The sequence below is a fragment of the Bombina bombina genome, chromosome 10, assembly GCF_027579735.1.
Source record: "Bombina bombina isolate aBomBom1 chromosome 10, aBomBom1.pri, whole genome shotgun sequence".
In the NCBI taxonomy this organism is placed as follows: Eukaryota; Metazoa; Chordata; class Amphibia; order Anura; family Bombinatoridae; genus Bombina; species Bombina bombina.
In genome coordinates, this window is record NC_069508.1 from 37,121,158 (window position 1) to 37,148,376 (window position 27,219).

Here is a 27,219-nt window from a genome sequence, read left to right on the forward strand (position 1 = left end):
TACATTTGTTTCATTATTAAGAGTTCCTTCAATTAAAAGTTCTAAAATGATAATTTGCTCTGCACAAGATTATAATAATTATTATTATTAATACTATAAGCATATGACATCCCAGTACTAGTAACATATCATGAATGTAGAACAACAACAAAAGCAGACAATGCAGAATTATGACTATCTCCTAAAAGCCATGAAAGATATAGGGGCCGATTTTAACATTGTGCGAGCGGACATGATCCGATATTGCGGATCATGTCCACTGCACATCGATAAATGCCGACAGCATACGCTGTCTGCAGTTGCACTGCTGGTGCAACGCTGCCCCCTTGTGGCCGCCAACAGGGGGTGTCAATTAACCTGATCGTATTAGATCGGGTTTGTTTCCGGCGATGTCTGTCTGCCGCCTAAAAGCAGGCGGACAGGTTATGGAGCAGTGGTCTTTACGGAGCTTGATAAATATGCCTCATAGTGTAAACCCACAGCCAGTTATTACTGCACACCCTCAAATCTAACATTTTTTACATAAAAAGATAGATTCTGACTGCAGCTAATTCTTAGAAAGTGTAAACTTACTGTAATTAATTCATAGGATTTACCTTATACATATCTCAGGTACCCTTAAAGGGACACTCAAGTCAAAAATTATACCTTAATCAATCAGAGCAGCAATTTTAAAAAACTTTTCAATTTACTTCTATTAACAAAATGTGCACAGTCTTTTTATATTTACAGTTTGAGTCACCAGCTCCTACTGAGCATGTGCAAGAGTTCACAGAATATACGTATTTGTGATTGGCTGATGGCCGTCACATGATATAGGAGTGGAAATAGACATAACTTTGAAATTTGTCTACTTCTCATTTGAAGTTCAGACTAATGGGCCGATTTATCATGCCCTGTATGCTGCGGAAACGACAGTTATGAAGCAGTGGTCTTAAGACCGCTGCTCCTTAACTCGTCCGCCACCTCTGAGGTGGCGAACAGCAATCAGCCCAATCGGATACGATCGGGCGGATTGACACCTCTTGCTAGCGGACGATTGGCCGCGAATGTGCAGGGGGCGGCATTGCACAAGCATTTCACTAGAAATGCTTGTGCAATGATAAATGTCGACAGCGTATGCCCGCACATTAGTAAATCGGCCCCTAAGTGCTATTGCATTGTCTTTTTATTATGTATTTGTGGTTTATGCAAATCTACTGTATTTACTGGTCCTTTAAAGCCCCCCACAGTATTTGCCTTTACCACCTCTAATGGAAGTTTATTACATAAATAATCCATCCTTTCTGTGCTTCTGCAAATTACTACTCTACCAACTGCCCTTAAAGGGACAGTTCACTGTAAAATTGTTGTTCCCTGAATGTGTTCCCCATGACTTGTTATACCAGCTGCAGAGTATAAAATGTATGAGAAACTGCTCATTTATCCTTTTTTTGTGCAAAATAAATAGCTGGATTTGTTCTTTGAAACCACAGCCAATCAAAATAGGCTTAGCTTGCCGACAGATCAGATCTCGTTATCGTATCACTTAAATGCTTCCCTTTCTTATCTCTATGTTCAATACTTAGTAAGAACAAACTAAAGTGAACATTATAGAGCTTTATCTCTTCCACCTCCCACTGTGAGTGTAATTTCTTCTGCAGGCTATGTTTACATAGTTTCTCAATAGCCTATACCTAGGTATAGAAACTTTCAGTATAGCTAGGGATACTGCAGGCTAAATTAGCTATTTTAAATGCCAATATAAAGGCTAAGGAGCTATTTGTAAACAATTTAATACATCCCAGCAGGTAAAATGGATAATTGGGAACAAATTAAAGGAGAGAAAGTTTTAGGGTAAATTGTCCCTTTAAGATTGAGAGCATGACTCCTTGTTCTGGTGTTCCTGTTTTTGTGAAAAATGCTTACAGCGTCAGCTTTATTAAGTCCCTTAAAGGGACATTAAACACTTGTTTAATAAAACAACAAGATAGAGCAGTAATTTTAAGCAACTTTCTAATTTACTCCTATTATCAATTTTTATTAGTTCTCTTTGAATCTTTAATTGAAAACACAAGAATGTAAGCTTAGGAGCCGGCCCATATTTGGTTCGGCACCTGGGTAGCGTTTGTTGATTGGTGTCTAATTGTAGTCACCAATCAGCAAGCGCTATCCAGAATGCTGAACCACAAATGGTCTGGCTCCTAAGCTTACATTCCAGCTTTTCAAATAAAAATACCAAGAGAACAAAGAAAAATTGATAATAGGAGTAAATTAGAAAGTTGCTTAAAATTTCTGCTCTATCTGAATCATGAAAGTTTAATTTTGACTTTACTGCCCCTTTAATCTTCAGCACGTGGGTCTGGTACTGTCAACTAAACCACTTTATTACATAATTAGTTAATTACTTAAATTATTGGAGAAACTGCACACACTTCTCCTATGAGACTTACTCTATCACTGACCTATTTCATTTTAATTTCAAAATCTAAAGCTGCTACTTAGATAATACCTCACACCACAAAAACTGAAATGTATCTTTCCAGGTGCCATAGAGCTGCGTGGGAGAGCGATGTTTCATATTTGGTGAGAAGAATGCCCAAATACTGTTACTTTCCTTTTTTACAAATACATAAATGTTGTATTTAAATATCAAATTAAATGAAAAAGCCATTTTAGTGAAACAAATTATATGCTCTAATTTGTTAGAGCAATTCATTTTAAGACTAGCAACCCTGCAAATCTATGTTTTTAAATAAAATCCAAAGGATGTGGCAGCAATAGGTGAAGTCAAATGATTTTATTTAAGCACAGCAAACACAGCGACGTTTCGGGAACATCTTCCCTTAATCATGCATAAAATATTGTGGTAACAAGCATCCTAATATACCCTACACCACCAGGGGGCAGTAGAGGGACATTTTACTAATTCACAAATTTTTAACTCTTTCACAAACTTGATAATAGCAATAGGATGGTACCACACAAATACAAAACAATGATACATACAATATATATACATACATACAATATATGTTTTTAACCCTGCAAATGGATTAAACACATAGCTAAAGTAACATGGATTTTTTTAGGCTATTAAGCAGCAATATATGTAAAGCACATTAATGTTTTTTAATTAGCAGAACAGTAGTGCATAAGTGACACTGCGAATACACATCATTATTATGCAATATGGAGGAAGCTATATTTGTAAAGCCTGCTAATTGCTGAAAATCACTATTATCTGTGCTGCTGGCACTAAGGGGAAAATAAATTATATAAAATGTGACATAAGTACAGGTAGCCCTCAGTTTACGCCGGGGTTAGGTTCCAGAAGGAATGGTTGTAAATCGAAACCGTTGTAAATTGAAACCCAGTTTATAATGTAAGTCAATGGGAAGTGAGGGAGTTAGGTTCCAGGCCCCTCTCAAAATTGTCATAAGTAACATCTAATACATTATTTTTAAAGCTTTGAAATGAAGACTTTAAATGATAAACAGCATTATAAACCTAATAAAATAATTACACAACACAGAATATATAATTAAACTAAGTTACACTACAAATAAATAAATTAAAAACAATTAAATTAAATTGGCTAAATTACAAAAAAACAAAACACTAAATTACAGAAAATAAAAAACAAATTACAGATCCTTAAACTAAATACACCTAATCTAATAGCCATATCAAACTAAAAAAGCCCCCCCAAAATTAAAAAAAATAGCCCTTAAAAGGGCCTTTTGCGGGGCATTGCCCCAAAGTAATCAGCTCTTTTACCTGTAAAAAAAATTTCAAACACCCCCCAACAGTAAAACCCACCACCCACACAACAAACCCCCCCAAATAAAAAGCTAACTAAATAAACCTAAGCTCCCCATTGCCCTGAAAAGGGCATTTGGATGGGCATTGCCCGTAAAAGGGCAGTTAGCTCTTTTGCGGCCCAAACCCCTAATCTAAAAATAAAACCCACCCAATACACCCTTAAAAAAAACTAACACTAACCCCCTGAAGATCGACTTACAGTTCTGAAGACCGGACATCCATCCTCAAGGAAGCGGCAGAAATCTTCATCCAACCGGGCCGAAGTCCTCAACGAAGCCGGGAGAAGTCTTCATCCAAGCCGGGCGAAGTGGTCCTCCAGACGGGCAGAAGTCTTCATCTAGACAGCATCTTCTATCTTCATCCAACCGACGCAGAGCATCCTCTTCTTCCGACGACTACCCGACGAATGAAGGTTCCTTTAAGTGACGTCATCCAAGATGGCGTCCCTTAGATTCCGATTGGCTGATAGAATTCTATCAGCCAATCGGAATTAAGGTAGAAAAAATCCTATTGGCTGATGTAAATCAGCCAATAGGATTGAGCTTGCATTCTATTGGCTGATTGGAACAGCCAATAGAATGCGAGCTCAATCCTATTGGCTGATTGCAATACATATAATACATATAATCGTAATCTAGCCGCAAGTGAGTTAAAGGACCACTAAATACAGTAAAACTGCATAATGAACAAGGGCATAATAAAAATACAATGCAATAGCACTTACTCTTAATTTCAAATAAGCAGTAGATTTTTTTTGTGACAAATGTATTTTTATACATGTGACAACCATCAGCCAATCACAGACTAGTATATATGTAAGAGGTTTATATTCAAGCACTCAGAAGGTGCTACTTCACAAAACGGATCGACCTCTATAACCAATCACATAAATCAAATTTAGAGAAAACTATGAAAAGTGCACTAACAAGCTATCCCACTAAACAGCATGTAAATTCTAATTGTTGACTTATAATGGACACAATATACATAAAAACATTATAATATGATCAATAAATTTATTTGTATAACACTGGTGGGTTAAAAACTATATTGTGTACAGTCCGGACCTGCTAGCTAGCAAAATAGCAAACTTAAAAACAGCAAAGTCGAAAGCAAAGTTGCTGTATCAGTAAAAAAAACTTGTTCAGTTTTGTGAGCACTTTGTCCAGTCCAAACTTACTCTGTGTCGTTGTCCTTAGGTGATTGCGGGTACAGCTGCTTTGGCGTTTGTATTCCACTTTGCACACTGCATACACAACTGCAGAGTGCTCTGTATTTTCGAGTCAGGAACTTATCCTGATGAAATCTACACGTTTCCGCCACTTTTAGGCCTTTATCAGATTTTGTGGGAGGGGTCAATTAATTTTCCTTAGCTTTTCTTAAATCAGCAACAACGTTTCATATATAAACATATACATTGTTACTGGGTATAATAAACTTTCTGTTACTTTCAAAGTTACAAGCATCTTCATAATTAGATAAAAGTCTTCTGAGCACAAGTAAAATAAAAATGAATAAATAAATAAACATACTGTATATAAATATAATCTAAAGCAGAGTTGCAAGTTAGAGTAAACATATATAAAAATGTCCATTATAATTTTAAAATGCATTAGAAATAAAATCACATTAACATCTTTTTATATAAATGCTTTCTCCTAAGTAAAATATAATCAGAGAAAGGGGCATATTTATCACAGTGCGAGCGAACATGATACGATGTAGCGTATCACGTCCGCTGCACATCGATAAATGCCGACAGCATACGCTGTCAGCATTTATCATTACACAAGCTGTTCACCAGAACTGCTTGTGCAATACCGGCACCCTGCAGATTTGCGGCCAATTGGCCGCTAGCAGGGGGTGCCAATCAACCCAATCGTATTGTCTTTAGACCGCTGCTTCATAACTTCTGTTCTGTCGGAAATAAGGGGCATCAAGCTCCATTGGGAGCTTGATAATTCGGCCCCAAAAAGTGAATATATATAGTATAGCCATTTAAAATTGTATTTGTGTGTGAAAGGATTTAGATCCATTTCTGCATTTAATCCCTCTGGTTGGAGGGTACCGATACAATCATTTCTTCTCATAGTCACCTCTTCTCCAATCTCTAGCTACTTTTAATACCCCAATATTTTAATCTCTTCTTATTTTGTGTACTTTTTGAAAGTGTTTAGAGAGGAGGTGTCCTTCAAACCCATTTCTTATATTTCATAAGTTCTCTCTTATTCTGTCCCTCAAAATTCTCTAGGTTTGCCCTAAGTATTGTTTCTGACATGGACACTGTATAATATACACAATCCCCTTGTCTGAGCACCTAATCGTATCCATTATCCTTAACTTAAAGGGACACTAAACACACATTTTTTTTCTTTCATGATTCAGATAGAGCATGCAATTTTTAACAACTTTCTCATTTACTCCCATTATCAATTTTTCTTCGTTCTCTTGCTATCTTTAGCTAAAAAGCTTAGGCTTAGATTATGTAAAGCTTAGGAGCTGGAACATTTTAGGTTCAGCACCCTGGATAGTGCTTGCTTATTGGTGGATACATTTAGCCACCAATAAGCAAGCATAACCAAGGTTATAAACCAAAAATGGGCTGGCTCTTAAACTTTACATTCCTGCTTTTAAAATAAAGATAGCAAGAGAACAAAGAAAAAGTTGATAAAAGGAGTAAATTAGAAAGTTGCTTAAAATTGCATGCTCTATCTGAATCATGAAAGAAAAAAATGTGGGTTTAGTATCCATTTAAAAGTTTAAAATCTCTAGTGCTAGAGGATATTTCTTTTTTCTTCTCACTTTGTTTATTTGAAACACAACTGTAACAAGGGGAAAAACTCTTACTACACTCCCTTATAAGTCCCTAGCAATCATATTTGGCCTGTTTCTCAATTCACTAGGGGCTAGCATATTTTTCAGGTTGCTAGCTTTTTTTTATAAATAATTTCTGGATATTTTCTTACATGGTCCATTAGGACAGTGATGGAAAACCTTGGCACTCCAGATGTTTTAGAACTACATTTCCCATAATGCTTAGGCACTCTGAAGTCCAGCCGAGCATCATGGGAAATGTAGTTCGGAAACATCTGAAGTGCCAAGGTTTGCCATCACTGCCCTAGGACATAATCTTTTTTTAATTAAGTGCCAATGTCTAGTTAATATTGATCTCATGAATTTATGTTGTTCATTATATTGAGTGATAAAAGGTACTCATAGTTTTACCTCATCTTTGTTTTCTTGTTTGATTTTTGGGGTCAAAAGATCCGCTCTACTCTCTAATCATATCAAGTTTATTGTCTCATCTATTCTTTCCTCATAATAGCCTCTTTCATAAATATTAATTTTAGAATTTCATCTTGAGTATTATAATCTTCTATTTAACTACAATTCTTTCTAATCCCTATAAATTAACCCTTAGGAATGTTATCCACCCATTTGTCAAGGTGACAACTCACTACTTGTATATAATTGTTGGCATCAACATTCTTGAAATAGGTTCTAGTTTTTATTTGATGATCCACAACTACAATCTCAATATCCAAAAAGGTTATTTTCTGTTTACTTATTGCACTAGTGAAATTCAAACCTAGATTATTACTATTCATATCTTCTAAAAATAATTGGCGTAGTTCATTGCCACCTCTCCAGATGATGAAAATATTGTCAATTATTTTTTTATAGAGTACGAGGTTCGTATCCCAAGGGCCCTCATTGATAAAGGATTCTTCAAAAAATAAAAATAAACAAAGTAGCGTAACTGGGTGCGAACTTGGTACCCATGGAAGTAATTATTTATCAAAATTAAATTTATAAACTGAAGAATGAAATCTGCTTGTTCTTTCTGCAGATGTTAACTCTTTTCTGGATAATACTTGACTTCCTTTTGCCCTAAGTCATGATCAATACTTGTATACAATGAAGAAACCTTTCTGGTTCCCATGGTTCGATTGTCATGCCATTTTACTTTCTCTAGTTTTTTCAGAAATTGAGTTGAGTCTTTTAGATGAGATGGAAGATTTCTTACATATTTTTGAAGGAACTGATCTACATATTTTGATAAATTTACTGTAAGGGCATTAATACCCAATATTATAGGGCAACCTGGTGGATTCAATATGGATTTATGAATTTTTGGTAAATGTTGTTATTTCATCACCAAAGAGTGTCATTGATTCTTTCATATAGTTTTCTGTATTCATAATCACGATTCTGTCTGCATCACAAAATACATTTTTGTGTTTCATATTCCTTACACTTCAGGGAAACTATCAGGTAATGTAGAAGCCAGGACCTGAGGTCAACGTCTAAACCAGTCATTCTAGTTCACTATCCAGATTATATCATTACACTGTTCATATCCATTAATGTCAAAGAAGAGATTATCCAGCTTCAGTGACCGTTTGCATTTTTAGCTTCGCTGAGTCAGCCCAGATTCATATAAAGTATTAACTAGTGCCCAGATGCGCATAAAGTATTAAGATCGAGAGGCTTAAGCATCAGATGTAACTATACCAACGCAGAGATTCACATTTGCTGTTAACTGCAGATTGCTTGGTGAACAAAACAACAAGGAAATGGCTCAGATGGCTCAAAAAACAGTGCTGATTACAGGATGTTCCTCTGGAATAGGTCTGGCTATTGCTGCAAAGTTAGCAAAGGACGAGCATAAAAGATTCAAAGGTAACGTTTTTATTTTATTTGTGCAATTAAACTATAAAAACAAAGATCATGCTCCTTAAAGCATTGATGGTGATCTAATGGAAAGACTTTTTTTTTACATATAATTTACCATGTGTATGAAAAAGTAAATATATAGAACACCCCTTTATTAGGAATATGCTCGTGTCTGGCTGTTTTCTATTAATTAATGTTCAGCTAATCAGGGAGTGTATTCAAACAGACCTCACAAGCTCCTTTTCTTTAATAAAGTGATAGTACTGTGCAGGCATTTATTGTGCATGGTTCAGCACTAGTGATTTTGGCAATGCCACCACCAGTGCACAGCTACATATACTCATATTGAATGTGCATGCCCATGGTTTACTCCTCTAAATGGTTAAAATGAGATAATTATAATAATTTAATATTTAGTTGCTATGGCAGTATTCATATTGACAACACAAAGATCGCCATTTAGTCAAAAGTCACCAATGTCCCTAAACCGGTCTAATTATCATAATTTCTCCATATATGACTTAATCAAAGAAAAATTTATCTTGATAATTCATCTGTGTTTAAGCAGAAAGAGATTGAAATTCGTGCCTTTTTATGGCTTTCAAACAATGGATTTGGATAGCACTGATATGAGGGTATATTTAATGTAAAAAATATTGTGATAGATTTTGTGTGATAACTGGATAATTATGTTATGATATATAAGATCATATCATGACCCTTTGTATGTAGTGTTAGGAAGAAATTGTTGGACAGATTCAGCATTTGGTGGGATGGACATCTGCAGAATTTGTTCCGGGGGGGGGGGGGGGGTAAGCAAAACAGAATATTTTTCAAACATATCATTTAAAGGTAGACAAACAAATACAGTTATAGTTTTAGTGATAACCCAAAAATATATATTTCACAAGCCATCTTAAAGGGACAGTAAAGTCAAAATTAAACTTTCATGATTCAAATACACCATGTAATGTTAAACAACTTTCCAATTTACTTCTGTTATCAAATTTGCTTCATTCTCTTGGACACTTTTGTTGAAGAGTAAAACTAGGTAGGCTCATAAGAGCTCAGGAGTGTGCACGTTTCTTTAGTACTCTATGGTAGCAGTGTTTTGCAACATTGTATAACAAAGCTACAAATAATTGGAAAGTTGTTTAACATTGCATGCTCTATACAAATCATAACCGTTTAATTTTTTTGACTTTACTTTCCTATTAAGATCAAAAGTAATTCAAACAGATAAATGCACAATCCAAAGTCCACAATGGATGTGTGTGGTTCACTTTAAGGACTAACTCTTGTCCGACTACTGGCTGTGAAGACTCTGTTCATAAACAGTAAAAGTCTGTAACTCACAATAATCCAAGTATTACATTGGCATTGTTGTGGGTAATAATTATAAGCAGTTAGTGTGAGCTCTGTGGTCACTAGCATGAGAAAGCACGTGTGTGCATGTGCAAAACGCGTCAGATCTGCAGGAGATCCTTTTTGAGCTGATGTACTTTGCTAAGTACTATTAAATTATTGTTGTTGACTTGTATTATTATTATTATACTTTATGAAGCGCCAACATATTCTGCAGCGCTGTCCATGGATACAATTCATTTAAATAAAATAATGATATAAAACTTGTAAGAGACAGGACAAAAATTACAAACACATACAGGAGGAATTGAGGGCCCTATTCCCGTGGGAACTTACAATCTAGAAGGGAAGGAGGTTGAGAAACAGGAGGTGAGGACTGCAAGATTGAGAAAGATGTTAATGCAGAGTTAGATGAGGGAAATGTTGTTAGGTAAGAGAAATATTATTGAGTTGGGTGGCAGGCTTTCCTGAACAGAAAAGTCTTCAGGGAGCATTTAAAGGAAGAAAGATTAGGGCAAAGCCTAACAGCACGAGGGAGAGTGTTCCAGAGGGTAGGTGCTGCACGACAGAAGTCCTGCCATCTAGCATGGGAAGAGGTGATAGTCGCGGATGCAAGGAGCAGGTCATTGTTGGATCTTAGTGGACGGGCTGGAGTATACTTGTGTATTAGAGAGGATAGGTAGAGGGGAGCTGCGTTGGTGAGAGCTTTGTATGTAAGGGTGAGAATTTTAAATTTAATTCTCCTGTGAATAGGGAGCCAATGAAGGGACTCACAGAGAGGTGCAGCAGATGCAGAGCAATGGGAAAGGTGGATCAGCCTGGCAGAGGCATTTAGGATGGATTGAAGGGGGGAGAGGCGGGAAAGAGGAAGGCCAGTAAGTAGGTTATTGCAGTAGTCAAGTCGAGAAATAACAAGGGAATCGATCATTTGCTTTGTGGTCAAGTGGTGGCCTCACTATTTCTTTATATAATTTTAATGACCACAGTTTCAGCACCTTCCCTTTATTACTTTAAACATGGTCTATAATGGGTTAAGAAATCACAGGTTTGTTTATTTTTAATTGACCAAATGTTATCTAGTGATGACCAACCTCATAATACATATGGGCTACTAATCAATATTTTATAAACCTTAAGGGTAACATGCAGATGTAACACTATTAATCATGCAAATGATAATAATTTACCTAAAAGGAAGCACCAGATTTATATTGTACCCAAGTCTGCTGTTCTCTTCCCTAGTTACCACCCTTGTGGGTTCATATGAGTTGAGCAGCCTTGATTGTCTGCCCTATGGAATTCCCCAAAGCACATATTCTCACTACTGTGTTTCCTAGGGCCACAAAAACTAGTGCTAAGGGCCTCCTGCAGCTAGGGTTGTCAGCTCTCCACAAAAATACTAGATGACCTGTACATAACTGAGCACAGGTTGAAGTTGGGGGTCACACAATAGCTCCTCCCCAAAGTGCTACCTTAAGCTCCACCCTTGAAACCACCATATATAGATTTCGCAACTAAGCAGTGGTTTTATCCCATTAGCTGCCAGTAACACACAAACCAATGATTTTACCTATTTGACTGGCAGTAACACACACATTAGTGATCTGACCTCCTTTCACTGCCAGTAGCACCCACAGAACAATGTTAAACCCACATGGTTCCCTTTTAAAAACACAGAGAATTAATTGTAACCTAGTGGCTATATGTAATTCACTTAGAGCAGTATTTTAACAATCCCAGGTACACATAAGACAGGGCTTTTTTCCCCATTATTGGTGGCCAGTAACACATTGAGTAGTAGCTTCTTTTGAGGCCATATTTTTGATATACAACGGCAAGGGAGGTATTTAAAATTTAGCTGCCTCTCAAGAGACTTTAAAATATTGGACATTTAAGTGTTCAGTATTTTTGTATAGATTTTACTGGACAGCTTGCTGAAATACTGGACTGTCCAGTTGAATACTGGACACCTGGCATCCCTAGCAACAGCCCACAGGTTCCAGTTGGCCATCCCTAATCTAGAAGATCATGTGACTCCTCATGTAAAAGAGGTCACATGCCTATCTGTGTTGCACAAGTGCTGGGGGTTATTTTACTTCCTATACCCAGGATAAGACACTAGACATGTGGCCAAGTCAGAGCGGTCATTTGCCATTTCTTGACCCCTGTGGACAATTTCTAAATTGAATTCTAAACCAATTGGCCATCATTGCATGTACTAAAGGGAATTCACCTAGATGATTACAACATGTGCTTCCCATAAAATGCTTGTTATGCATAGTCTAAAAACATTGTAGTGCAGTTTAATTATTTATATTGTCAGCTTTCCCTATAAATTATCTCTGAAAACTATAGTATTTCTACTCCTCCCCAGAGGGACTGGAGTTTGTTCCATGGAATGTAGAACCCTGACGGTGTACAATGATTGGTTGATATGTGCAGGAGCTTGTTTAGATCTGTTCCCAATTGGCCACAGCAAAAGAAGTAAGATATTCAACAGTTAACTTAAATGGACCAGTAAATATAGTAGATTTGCATAATCAACAAATACATGATTAAAAGACAAAGCCATTGCACTTTTTCTGAATTTCAAATGAGTAGTAGATTTTTTTCTGACAAATTTCAAAGTTTATGTCTATTTCCACTCCTCCTGTATCATGTGACAGCCATCAGCCAATCACAAATACATATATGTATATTCTGTGAATTCTTGCACATGCTCAGTAGGAGATGGTGACTCAAAAAGTGTAAATATAAAAAGACTGTACACATTTTATTAATAGAAGTAAATCTGAAAGTTGTTTAAAATTGAACGCTCTATCTTAATTATGAAAGTTTCATTTTGATTTGAGTTTCCCTTTAAAAGCTTTTTTTCAAGGTGTGTGTCTTGGACTCCGAAACAATGCATTGTTTTCTGACAGTTTTAAATTCTTTTAACATTTTTATTTTAGACGAAATGTAGAAAATAATATGATTTTAATGCCCCTTTAACATTACTTCTCTTTATTTATTTTAATACATTTTTCTCTTTTTTTTATCACTCACTCTCTACTTTTACATTAGCAGCACAAACTGATAACCTGTACATTTCCTTTGAGCAAATTTTTGACGTGATGAGCAATGACCTATGAATTTAATTCTGTTATAAAGCAGACAAATTGTTTATTTGTTTTATCTACCTTTAAGGGCTCGATTTATCAAGCCCTTCTCCTTCCTACGACTGCAGGTTCTCACAAGAGAACCTGCAGTCAGTATTTATCAAGCAACGGTTATCAGACTGCTGTTTTCTAGACGCTTTTCCCCCTCTTAGGTGGGTTATTTCAATCTCCCCGGGCTCGTGATTGGCTGTGCGCAGGCGTGCAATCTTAAATTCCAGCAACAAATTGCTGTCCACTAGAGGCTAGCTGGGGCGGACAGGGGCGCATATGTACGCCCCTGTTTGTCCAAGCTTGAAAAAATCGAGCCCAATGTATCACATTATTAAAATATGTTTCTTAATCCTACTCTGTATTGTAGTTTTAAAAGAAAATTCTTATATAATAATGAAATGTTCTAATTCATTTTCCCCTGGCAAAGACGTTAAAAAGATAATTAAACTCAAACACAAATCACATTCCCATGAGAAACCTGAGCAGGCCATCTACACATGACACATACCCATAAGGAACCTGAGCAGGCTATATACACACGGCACATACCCATGAGGAACCTGAGCAAGCTATATACACATGGCACATACCCATGAGGAACCTGAGCAAGCTATATACACACGGCACATACCCATGAGGAACCTGAGCAAGCTATATACACATGGCACATACCCATGAGGAATCTGAGCAAGCTATATACACATGGCACATACCCATGAGGAACCTGAGCAAGCTATATACACACGGCACATACCCATGAGGAACCTGAGCAAGCTATATACACACGGCACATACCCATGAGGAACCTGAGCAAGCTATATACACACGGCACATACCCATGAGGAACCTGAGCAAGCTATATACACACGGCACATACCCATGAGGAACCTGAGCAAGCTATATACACACGGCACATACCCATGAGGAACCTGAGCAAGCTATATACACACGGCACACACCCATGAGGAACCTGAGCAGGCTATATACACATGACACATACCCATAAGGAACCTGAGCAGGCCATATACACACACAACGCATACCTATGAGGAACCAGGGCAGGACAGATCCAGTGATTGGTGTTTACATGAATATGTAGTTTCTTGTTGGCTCACTGACTCAAGAGAGGCAATGCATTGTGGCTCCTAATCAAGAGTTTAATTGTGCAGGGGCATCCAATGTGCGTTTGTGCAATAACAAAATGTTCTAATGTATTACAGCATTGTATTATTGCATTAGAATTTACCTTTATAGGGCAAGGGGACATTGTTAAATTGCATTCACTTTATCTTGTTGCCCATTCTATAATTGTTTTCTGTGTAATTGTTAAAGAGATAGTAAACACCTTGTAATTACAACATTTTTCTGCAGTCTTCCAATAGATTAACTTGTCAGCAGAATCTGAACATTTTCAGAAAATGATCAACACTGTGCTTGCTGCAACTGTTTTTCACTGATTACACTCAGCCCACCACTTGCCTTATTAAAAAAAAAGTCTGTCATGTGCACTTATAACTGGAAAATTAACGTTTGTGACTTAAGGGGACAGTTTACCCCAAAATGATCTCCTCTTTAAATTGTTCCAAATGATCCATTTTACCTGCCAGAGTGTATTAAATTGTTTACAAGTAACTTGATTAACCCTATTTTGGCATTTGAAATAGCCGATTTAGCCCGTGGTATCCTCTAAAGGGACAGTTTACTCAAAAAAATGTCTCCCCTTTAATTTGTTCCCAATGATCCACTTTGCCTGCTGGAGTGTATTAAATTGTTTACAAGTATTTACATTACCCTTATATTGACATTTGAATTAGTTTATTTAGCCTGTGGTATCCCCACCTATTCTGAAAGTTTTTGGCCTTAAGGCCAAGCTGTCTAAACACAGCCAGCAGAAGAAATTACACTCCCAGTGGGGTATAGAAGAGATAAGGTAATAAAATGTTAATTTTCCATTGTTCCCTCCAAGTATTGGTGATTGGTTTATGGACAGATATAAGATAAATAAGCATTTATATGTACACAATGTGATAAAGTAATGAGATCAGATTATACCTACAAGCTCAACCCCTTTTATTAGGTTGTGGCCTCAAAACACAAAATCAGCTAATTCATATACACAAATAAACCTTAAAGGGCCATGATACCGAAATGTTGAAACACTTGAAAGTGATGCAGCATAGCTGTAAAAAGCTGACTAGAAAATATCACCTGAACTCTATGTAAAAAAAAAAAGATATTTTACCTAAAAAATTCCTTAGTAGCCACATCCCATTGTAAAGGACTTCTAAGCAGCAAATCAGTATGTCTGTCCCGGGACAGCTAAGGGCTTGAGCCTCGTGCACTCTCATGTTATTTCCCTATTCAGTTTAAAGAAGTTTACTATGAAATCTCTTGAGAGTTAAGTGAAATCTCATGAGATTACAGTAAAATAGTTCATGACCTCAGCACTGCTGATGCTAATTGGCTGCTGTTCATTTCTTTTATTTTTTTTACCTGCAGCTGAGCAGCAGCTGAGTATAACTTTTTACACAGAACTTAATCTGCTGAGCTGAGGAGATTGTGAGGTAAAATATCTTTCTTTTTTACATAGAGATGCTCAGGTGATATTTTCCTGTCTGCTTTTTACAGTTATACTGTATCAGTTTCAAGTGATTTAGCATATGAGTATTATGTCCCTTTAAAAAGCAAATCTCATACATTTTATACTCTGCACTTGGTAAAAAAAGAAATTGAAAACAGATTAAGGGAAAAACAATTTTAAAGTATACTGTCCCTTTAAAAATTCTAAACTTAAGTTTAGGCTACTGACAGGTTATGTAAACACATCCAGCAGAAGAAATTACACTCCCGGTGGGGTGTAGAAGAGATAACTAATACAATTATAAATTTCCATTGTTCTCTCTAAGTATTGGGCTTTGGTTTACAAACAGATATAAGATAAAGAAGCAAGTGTGTGTACACAAAGTGATAACATAATGAGATATAATTTGACCTGTAAGCTCCACCCCTTGTAATAGGCTCTTGTTTCAAAGCAGAAAACCAGCTACTTCATATACACAAACAAACCTGAAAATGCTATTTCTCATACATTCTATACTCTGCAGCTGGTATAACAAGTCATTAAAAATACATTCATACAAAATTAGTTTTACAGTGTACTGTCCCTTTAAATTACAGATAAAGATGGAAAATAAATAAAGTATATAATAAGCATTTTATTTTACAATCTTAATGTGTTTACTGTCCCTTTAAGTTATTAATTAGAATACAGCTGGACTAACATCCTCATGCACACGCAAGAAGCTATTTACTCTGTATGCTGTTTTGTTGGCTGAATGTCTCTGTGTCCTCATCTGACTGAATAAGCTTTTTTATTCTGCCTGTCAGAATCATATATAAGCTGCTATAATTATTGCCTCCAGGGGTGACCAACTATGGTCCTTCAGGGACTTATTCTTTTTTCAGACACAAATGAATCTGTCAGGTTCAGTTACTTTGCTTTCTCAAGCAGTAAGATGATTTAACCCTGACTTGCATTCTACAAACTCTAATATTTAAAGTTACAGATAAGTGATTATAAACCTTGGAGGGGACATCAAACCCAAACTTTTTCTGGATCACTATATGGCCACAGTTTTGCAAAAATGTTATGTATTTGCAAGAGAACTAGAGGGCAGCACTATTTCCTGCCATTAAGTTCTCCAGATGACTACCTAGGTATCTCTTCGTCACAGAATATCATGGGAACAAAACTAATTTGATAATAGAAGTTAATTGGAAACTTTTTTTTTTCAAATGGTATGTTCTGTCTGAATCACAAAATAATTTTTTGGGATTCATATAACATGAATATTAACCCTTAAAGAGACAAGAAACCCAAACATTTTATTTCATGATTTAGGCAGTACATACAAATTTTAAACAACCTTCCAGTTTACTTCTATGATCAAATTTGCTTCATTCTCTTGGTATCATTTGTTGAATCAGCAGCAATGCACTACTGGTTTCTAACTAAACACATGGGTGAGCCAATGATATTCGGTATATATATATATATGCAGCCACCAATCAGCAGCTAGAACCCAGGTTCTTTGCTGCTCCTAAACTTTCCTAGATAAACCTTTCATCAAAGGATAACAAGAGAAGGAAGCAAATTAAATAATAGAAGTAAATTGGAAAGTTGTTTAAAATTGTATGCTCTGTCTAAATCATGACTTTACAGTCCCTTTAAGCTGCTGGTAAAATAATAATATAGAGATTGAGCTCCAGTGCAGAAATGCACAGAATACGTAGGGACAAATCTAACATAATAAGAGGGAGCTACACTTTCTGCAATCGCATTTATCTGATCTCGCTGAGTGTAGTACTTGCACTGGTTTTTGCTTTTGAGAGGAACCCAATTACCCCACTTATAACTATATAGACTATAGAGAGAGATGGCGCATAAGAAGGGCTACTGAGCTATACATACACAGTGATTGTGAATTCTTGCTAAAGAAAATATAGAAACACCAAAAAAATGTAAATGAAAAACATTTTTCACTTTAAAATTATAGGATATAGTCCTTTGAATTTCAACAAGTTGTAAAGGAAAGAACGACTTTTGAATGTAGCAGCGAGATTACCTCGAGAAGGAATAAGAAACTAATACTAAAGTTATTTCACACATAAAGTTATATACAGTTGTGCTCATAAGTTTACATACCCTGGCAGAATTTCTTGGCCATTTTTCAGAGAATATGAATGATAACACAAAAAAACTTTTCTTTCACTCGTGGTTAGTGTTTGGCTGAAGCCATTTATTATCAATCAACTGTGTTTACTCTTTTTAAATCATAATGACAACAGAAACTACCCACATGACCCTGATCAAAAGTTTACATACCCTGGTGATTTTGGCCTGATAACATGCACATAAGTTGACACAAAGGGGTTTGAATGGCTATTAAAGGTAACCATCCTCACCTGTGATCTGTTTGCTTGTAATTAGTGTGTGTGTATAAAAGGTCAATGAGTTTCTGGACTCCTGACAGACCCTTGCATCTTTCATCCAGCGCTGCACTGACGTTTCTGGATTCTGAGTCATGGGGAAAGAAAAAGAATTGTCAAAGGATCTGTGGGAAAAAGGTTGTTGAACTGTATAAAACAGGAAAGGGATATAAAAAGATATCCAAGGAATTGAGAATGCAAATCAGCAGTGTTTAAACTCTAATCAAGAAGTGGAAAATGAGGCGTTCTGTTTGATAACATCATACTGCATTCATCTTGCAATCAATTCTGATCAAATTTCCTGTGCCTTTTATAATAGAAAATACCAATGGCACTCCTTAGATTGACTTGACCCTCTATCCTTAATATAGCCCCTAAGTTCAGCAAGGAGTGGGTGCTGTGTATTGATTAATTTAGTACAAGATGAAAAAACAAAAGAATACACTTAAAGCACTCCTGGGTCATGAGAAAAGTTAATTTTGTGAAGAAGATAACTAATTACTAATATTACATTGGAGAATTACAAAAAAACAGGGAGTAGCAAAAAATTAAAACATAACGTTTATTGGGGTATTTATAAAATTAGGAAAAAATGACTAAAAACACACTTAGGTACCGACCAAAGTGTTATGTTGATTGTATTGCAGGGTAATCAAGGTGTATATCCAAGTGTCATCCCATGTGTTTGTTATGGGATATTACTCTGCTTGTGCTATCAATTTATAAGTATCAATTTAAATTGAAATTGCAGCTGTGTAGCCCCTGCTGTGTAACAGATCGTTAATCAGTGATACACAGAGTGAAGATATAGCTGGTATACCGCTTTAATTAGGCATGAGAATGGAAAAAAATGACAACATAGATGTCACTAAATGCTACTCTGTGATAGGTAAATGGCTCCGTGGTTAGTAATGGGTTACAGCCAGTACGCGCAGCTGCTGAATGCTTATAGTATGCTAGTATCTCTCAGCGTTATTGTAGCTAAGCACTCAGATTGTATTGCAGGGAGCTCAGTTTACTGTTTCTACTCACTGCTGAAGTAATGCTTGGACTGAATATATTGATGTTGACATATACTAAAATATGTCAACATCAATATATTCAGTCCAAGCATTCCCCATGACTCAGAATCCAGAATCGTCAGTGCAGCACTGGATGAAAGATGCAAGGGTCTGTCAGGAGTCCAGTAACTCATTGACCTTTTATACACACAGACTAATTACAAGCAAACAGATCACAGGTGAGGATGGTTACCTTTAATAGCCATTCAAACCCCTTTGTGTCAACTTTTGTGCATGTTATCAGGCCAAATCACCAGGGTATGTAAACTTTTGATCAGGGTCATGTGGGTAGATTCTGTTGTCATTATGGTTTAAAAATGGTAAACACAGTTGATTGATAATAAATGGCTTCAGCCAAACACTAACCATGAGTGAAAGAAAAGTTTTTGTGTTATCATTCATATTCTCTGAAAAATGGCCAAGAAATCATAAATTCTGCCAGGGTATGTAAACTTATGAGCACAACTGTATGCTATAACAGTACTCACACTTTCTAGAGCTATAACTAAGTAAACAAGGTATCCGATAAAATACACATTTATTAAAACATTAAAAACACAGCAATTACCGGGTTTAACATTGACTAGGTACACAATACCGCTAAAGATTTAGGGCCAGATTAACGTGCTCCCGTAAAGGGACAAATTTGTCTGTTTACCGGCGCACCTTAAATAACAAGCCATTAAAAGTGGTTTCACTTTGCGCTAGAAATAAAAATATGAACATCTTTATTTTTTTTATAAAATAAGTGCACAAAGCAGTTATAAGGGGTTAAAGTGAGGAGATGCGGGGTGTAAGAAAAAAAAACAACACTGAAAGTGCCTTTACATGGATGTCAGTGGAGGACTTATAAATATATATGTATATGCTTATATACATATATATATTTATGTGTTAATATACACATGTATACACATATAAACACATAAATATATATGTATATACACATAAACACATAAATATATATGTATATACACATATATACACATATAAACACATATATATGTTTATACACATATAAACACATACATATATATGTATATACACATATATACACACACATAAACACATACATATATATATGTATATAACCATATAAATACATATTTATTGCTGCTCAATGCTGCACGATTTGCCCCCTGTGCTGCGCTAGATGGTTTGACGTGTCTGTCGGCATGAAAAGGAGGCTCCCATTGACGCCTATGAAAGCACTCTCTCGTGCATTGTGACGCCCTTGTAATACCAGAGCACATTTCCGTTCACTGGTATTATTTATTATAAGCGCAATGTTGAGCTCCACTCGTAATCTAGCCCTTAGTAGCTTGAGCTCATCTCGGCATTCTCAGAAGATCCTGTGTCAGTGGACGAGTGTTAAACCTAAAAGTCTTATCCACTGGGATGTCATTTTCCATAAATTGGAAGAACATTTCTACATCAAATCTTGATGGTGAAACGTACGTCGGATTTACAAACATTGACATTGCAGTAGATCGTACTTTTTGGTGTAAATTAAAATAAATTGACAATTAGCATATAGATTATTTGACATAATACAAAACATAATCTATTTTCAGAAATGCACATTGTATCATAAATATCTTTTGAAAATATGCCTCCTTCTATTACAGGCAGAGCTTTTGCTCTGCATTAGTCTAAGCAACCTGTTAGATGACTCCTGCACTGGCAGAAGCTTGTTAAACAAATCAAAGGCTTCTGATTGGCTGCCATCTGTCAGAAGAAAAAAGTCTTGCAATGAGGTGCAGCCGAGGACCATTGTCTATCAATAAATTGGCAGAAGTTGCTCTTGTCAGACAGCAAGAAAACTGTCCTTAGGGCTGAGTTGTGAAATAGCTTACACTTCCTGTTAGTTTCAAAATTAATTTAAACAGCTTTAAAGGGACAGTCTAGTCAAAATTAAACTTTCATGATTCAGACAGGGCATCCAATTTTAAACAACTTTCCAATTTACTTGTATCATCAAATTTTCTTTGTTCTCTTGGTATTCTTTTTTAAAAGCTAAACCTAGGCAGGCTCAAACTGATTTCTAAACTGTTGAAAACAGCTTCTAATATCTGTGCATTTTGACAATTTTTCACAGTTAGACAGGGTTAGTTCATGTGTGTATTATATATAATATTGTGCTCACTCCTGTGAAGTTATTTAGGAGTCAGCACTGATTAGCTAAAATGCTAGTGCTTCTATTATGTGTCTTAAAGGTCATTATCACTACTATAGTGTTCATTACAACATTCAGTTTAACATGTTAGACTGACAGTTTTGTACGTATTTCTATTCAGTGCCCTTATCTTCTTATGACACTGCCAGGCACACTTATGGAGTTATAATCCTATTCCAGACACTCACTTGACTGGACATTGCGTTTAGGATGTCAATGTATGTTATCTGGCACTTGTATTATGTGGTTTATTCTTACTACAAGTATCCTAGTGATTATTAATAAAGCAATAAGGGATTTACCGTGCAGGAGATGCAAACTATGCAGATGTCAGGAATAAGCCTAGGACATCACCAGATAAGCAGAAACAGATGTCAGCACACAGGGTTAATCCAAGCGCGTAGTAGATAGCCAAGTTTAATGTCAGGAACCAAATGTCGCAGCAAATGGAGAGTTAAAAGTTCTGTCCCAGAGTTCAGTAGCAAGTAAATCGGTCCTTAGTTCAGGGTACAAACAAGGACGAGGCTTGAGGAGTAAGCAGGGGTCATCACAAAGAAAACAATGAAGAGACAAGAATGCTAAAAGAATTACCAAGCACCAGACTGGCATCAGCAGAGCCCTTTAAAAACACCTCCCCCATCTGTCTTGGCACCGAAACCACTGCAGGTTCACTTCTGACATTCAGGTCACAAATAGCTTTACCTTTAGCACAAGTACCGTAGTCGATAAAGTTAATAGAAGAAGCATGAAGCTCCTAAGCGCTAAACTTAGCAATTCCAGAACCATTATAGTCACAGAGATGCCCATTGGACGCACCATGCTAACCCCAGCGCTAAGCCTCCTCTCTCCAGTGCAGCCCTGTGTTCCGCTGCACTAATTATTATTATTATATTTATGTATTTGTATAGCGCTGCAAAATTCCGTATTGCAACCCTGAAATTTGCTACAAGGCTTAGAATTAATGCAACCCATACTGCGCTTAGGTGAGAACCCAAATCCCTTACATTATTACTATTTTTGGTTAAATATGTTGGAGTTAAAGTTTTTTTGTTACTACTTGTCAGGGAGATCCACAATGATCTCTTACATCAGCCAACATGGCGCAGCTGCAATGAGAAAGGGATCAAGTTAACATCACTTTGAAATTTTTTTATTCTTGAAGTAGATATTTCAGAACCCATCCCTGAGATGATCTAAGCACTTCTAAAGGCCACTGCCGTTTTTGTAGGAGGAATGCCTAAATATGTACCTACAGAATTGTGCAAGGAACACCAGTCGTAAAATAAAGGACAGTCTCTGTGGATATATATTTGTTACATTCCATCAGCTGTCTGTGGGGCATATTTAACAATGTACGAGCGGACATGATACGAAGTAGCGAATCATGTCCGCTGCACATCACGGCCCATCGATAAATGCAGACAGTATACGCTGTCGGCATTTATCATTGCACCAGCAGTTCTTGTGAACTTCTGGTGCAATGCTGCCCTCTGCAGATTCGCGGCCAATCGGTCGCTAGCAGGGGGTGTCAATCAACCCGATCATATTGATTTTATCACCCGATTGTCTATTTTATCACCAAGCAGCAAATTATTTTTTCCACTCCTCAAGGAAGGCTGAATTTCATGTTGCATATTGAAGTATGCTGCATTTTATCTTATCTGACTATATGCTAGTGAATGCTCAGATCAGTGCAAGAGCCTACTTCTATCTGTGCCCTTATTGCCCAAAGCAGAAGAGATAACTACTCTCTGAAGGGTTTTCAAGGGGTGTATCCCTGGTTTACTGTGGATTTGCAAAAACCCTGCACATTTTTGCTGATAAAATGTTTATACAACATTTGTTTGAAGATGTTTTGCAATTCAGTGCATTCTTGCTGATATATATCATACATTTAAAGGGACACTGTACTCAAAAATTTTCTTTCGTGATTCACATAGAGCATGCATTTTTAAGCAACTTTCTAATTTACTCCTATTATCACATTTTCTTCATTCTCTTGGTATGTTTATTTGAAAAGCAAGAATATAAGTTTAGATGCCGGCCCATTTTTGGTGAACAACCTGGGTTGTCCTTGCTGATTGGTCAGCACCAATAAACAAATGCTGTCCATGGTCCTGAAGCAAACGTTTGCTGGCTCCTTAGCTGAGATGCCTTCTTTTTCAAATAAAGATAGCAAGAGAACGAATTAAAATTGATAATAGAAGTAAATTAGAAAGTTGCTTAAAATTGCATGCTCTATCTGAATCATGAAAGAAAAAATTTGGGTTCAGTGTCCCTTTAATAATTTTACTAGTAGCAAAATATGTCCATTAACCATATTTACACAATTATCTTTTTTAGTCTATGCAACAATGCGAAATCTGGGGAAAAAAGACAGTCTAGTAGCAGCTACAAATGAATGCCTGGATAAATCATTGGAGATTAAACAGCTTGATGTGTGCTGTGAAGAATCAATAAGAAACTGCGTAAACAGTATTCCAGATAGAAGAATTGATATTTTAGGTAAGCTGTGCTACTTTTAGTAGAGATACGTACTACCATTCATATTTCAGAAGTTCTCTCTCTCTAAAGAGACATTGTATTGGAAAATGTATTTGCTCTAGTTTGCTGGAGCGTGTCATTTTATAATTACTTGCTGTGTAACTAAATGTAGAGGTTAAATGGAAAGACACTAAATACATGGTTAAAGTAGCACTGAGGAGCCACAAAGCACTGCTGGTTCAGAGTGGAAACTGCCAGTGACCCAATCTGCAGCGGCAGTCACACAACCCAGCTGTGTGATTACCACTGCTGATTAGGTGACCTGTAGTTTCCGCTTGGGATTTGCAGTGCTCTGGGGCTCCCAGGCTGTACTTTAACTGTGTGTTTAACCCTTTTTTGAGGTATTAAACACATAGAGTTGGAGTGTTGTTAGTGTTACATTTATATGTTCTTACAAATCAGAGTGTATATTTTTTCATTATTATGGTTCTTTAGACATTTAAAAAAATAAATAAAAAAAATTAAAACCCTGCAAATAGCCGAAAAATGCAGGAGGCTAAAATTGGTTATCAAAAGTTCAATGTAAGCCACTTAGAAAACTGCATGAAAACTAAGGTTTCTAAATGACTAGATATTGTCTTGAATTTGAAAGACATGGAACACTTTATTTATTGGAATAGATCCCAATGTGTATGTGTATATATATATATATATATACACACACAGGTATATATATATATATATATATATATATATATATATATATATATATATATATACACATTGGGATCTATTCCAATATATAAAGTGTTCCATGTCTTTCAAATTCAAGACAATATCTAGTCATTTAGACACACAAAACACGGAAGGGGACTGCACTCTTAATTTATTTTGTAACTTTTCCTATGAGCCTTGCAACCAGACTTGTCTGGGGTTAACTGCCTGTGACTCTGGAGACAGCACAGCTTCCTAAAAGAGTGCTATTAGCACCCAGGGCTGAGAATGTTGCAGACTCATGGGATGTGTACCCAGTCCAGTCTGAAAGTGCAGTCCCCTTCCGTGTTTTGTATATGTCTAGGGTGATTACATAAGTCTGTGAACCCTGACTTGTTCCCAGTTTGTTTGATTGAGTGCTGGAATTTGTATGTCTGTATTAGGGACCCAGGTTTTGGATGAGACTGACGTTGGTCCTGGGCTTGTCCCATTTGGCCAGATCCAGATGCGGTAACTAACTCTTCCAGTTTTGCTTTTAATCTTAGCTGAGAGCTTGTAAGCGAGTGCTGGACTTTCTCTGTGTGTTGTATTAATTTATTTTGTAACTTTCCCTATGAGCCTTGCACCCAGACTTGTCTGGAGTTAACTGCTTGTGACTCTGGAGACAGCACAGCTTCCTGAGAGTGCTATTAGCACCCAGGGCTGAGAATGTTGCAGACTCATGGGATGTGTACCCAGTCCAGTCTGAGAGTGCAGTCCCCTTCCGTGTTTTGTATATGTCTAGGGTGATTACATAAGTCTGTGAACCCTGACTTGTTCCCAGTTTGTTTGATTGAGTGCTGGCATTTGTATGTCTGTATTAGGGACCCAGGTTTTGGATGAGACTGACGTTGGTCCTGGGCTTGTCCCATTTGGCCAGATCCAGATGCGGTAACTAACTCTTCCAGTTTTGCTTTTAATCTTAGCTGAGAGCTTGTAAGTGAGTGCTGGACTTTCTCTGTGTGTTTATATATATATATATATATATATTTGTAGCACTTATCTTGCAAATGCATTGCTTATTTAAATTTAATCAAATTTTTAAACGTGTTAACCAGCCCTGAAAGTGAGCAAAAAAAATAAAAATCTATTGTGCCTCCTTAAATGGAAATGTTGGACACCTGTGGTATATTTGGAAAGCAAAGCCCCAGTATCAATTTAAAACCTCTGTTTCATGTTCACCTCTCTTTACCGCTCACAGTTAGTAATGCTGGAATGGGACTTATCGGTCCAATTGAATGTCAGACCATTGAAGAAATGAAAACCGTGATGGATACAAATTTCTTTGGACTTGTTCGACTGCTGAAGGAAATACTCCCTGATATGAAGAAGAGGAAAAGTGGACACATAGTAATAATTAGCAGTGTTATGGGGATTCAAGGTAAAGAAATGATAATAAAATAGTAATGTGAATGTTTATGTAGCTGATAGACACCATTAGAAAGCTCCTTATAGTTTAGAGTTAACATCTGTTCTAAAGACTCTTTGTGAGGGGGTGTGGCTATTCATGTGACCTACTCACTCTGCACATGGCATGCACAATAGAGCCGTTTTTAAGTGGTTGGCTTTTGTGCGTCTGATTTATGCTATTTCTCCCTCCCTAAGTACTTTAAACACATGGGGCTCGGTTTATCAAGCCATTCGCCCCCATACGACTGCAGGTTCTCACAAGAACCTGCAGACAGTATTTTTCAAACTATTCTCCACCTCTTCAATGGATAATTTCAATATCCCTGGTCTCGTCCGACCGGGGAGATTGACAGCTCCTGTCCATTCATGATTAGCTGTGTGCGTGCAAAACTACTCAAAATAGTGCTCACGTGCAATGCTGAATTCTGGCAATAGATTGCTGTAGGCCAGAGACAAGCTGAAGCAGACTGGGGTGAATATGCACGCCCCTGCCCACCCTAGCTTGATAAATCGAGCCCAAAGTGTGACTGCATCATATGGTCCCTCCAGGGGAGGTTCTAAAACCTAAAATTTGCAGGGGAGGGCAATGAGTTAAAGAAGTCTGTGGAGCAGTTGAGTGTGTACTGTATGTACATGGGTGGCTGTGTGTGTTCAGTGGTGGATTTAGGGTGGGCAGAAAAGTCACAGGTGTTATCAGTAGCGGCTGTTAAAGTTGTAAGTTGTTGTTTTTCATTGTTTTAATACAGAAACCAGATATTTATTAAGTAATTTATGTCAACTTGTATTAGAATTCAGCTAAAAAAAGGTTGACATCATAATAAGGATCTCCTTCATGATATTTATTCAGAAATAAATCACTGAATGAACCAAAACTCTCCAAAAGTTAAAGAGATATGAAACCCAAAATTGTCTCACAAGAGAACCTGCACACCGTTAATTATTAACATGCAGCGGTCATCAGACTGCTGCTTCCCTACCCTTTCAACGACCGGGGAGATTGACAGTTCCTGCCCGCTCGTGATTGGCTGTGCTCGGGCAGGGGGTGGCGTTGCACACGAGCGCAAAATAGCGCTTGTGTGCAATGCTGAATTCCGCCAGCAGAATTCAGCCCACCAAAGGCAAGCTGTGGCGGACAGGGGCGCGTATGTACGCCCCTGTCCGCCTCAGCTTAACAAATCACCCCCTATGTCCTGATTCAGATAGAGCAGACAATTTTAAACAACTTTCTAATTTACTTATTGTATCAGATTTTCTTCGTTCTCTTGGTATCGTTTGTTGAAAAGCAGAGACATAAGCTCAGGAGCGTGCATGTGTCTGGAGCAATATATGGCAGCAGTTTTGCTAGAATGTT

General features: G+C 37.0%; 1 protein-coding gene across 1 annotated transcript in view; it reads left to right on the forward strand.

Annotated features, from left to right (window-relative positions):
* Nucleotides 1–8,390: 8,390 nt before the first annotated feature.
* LOC128641128 (retinol dehydrogenase 8-like) overlaps nt 8,391–27,219 on the forward strand; it is a 33,121-nt gene continuing 14,292 nt past the window's right edge. The window contains exons 1-3 of the mRNA XM_053693699.1: nt 8,391–8,487; nt 23,565–23,726; nt 25,660–25,839. Of these exons, the coding sequence (XP_053549674.1) occupies nt 8,391–8,487; nt 23,565–23,726; nt 25,660–25,839 (439 nt within the window). The remainder of the gene's footprint in view (nt 8,488–23,564; nt 23,727–25,659; nt 25,840–27,219) is intronic.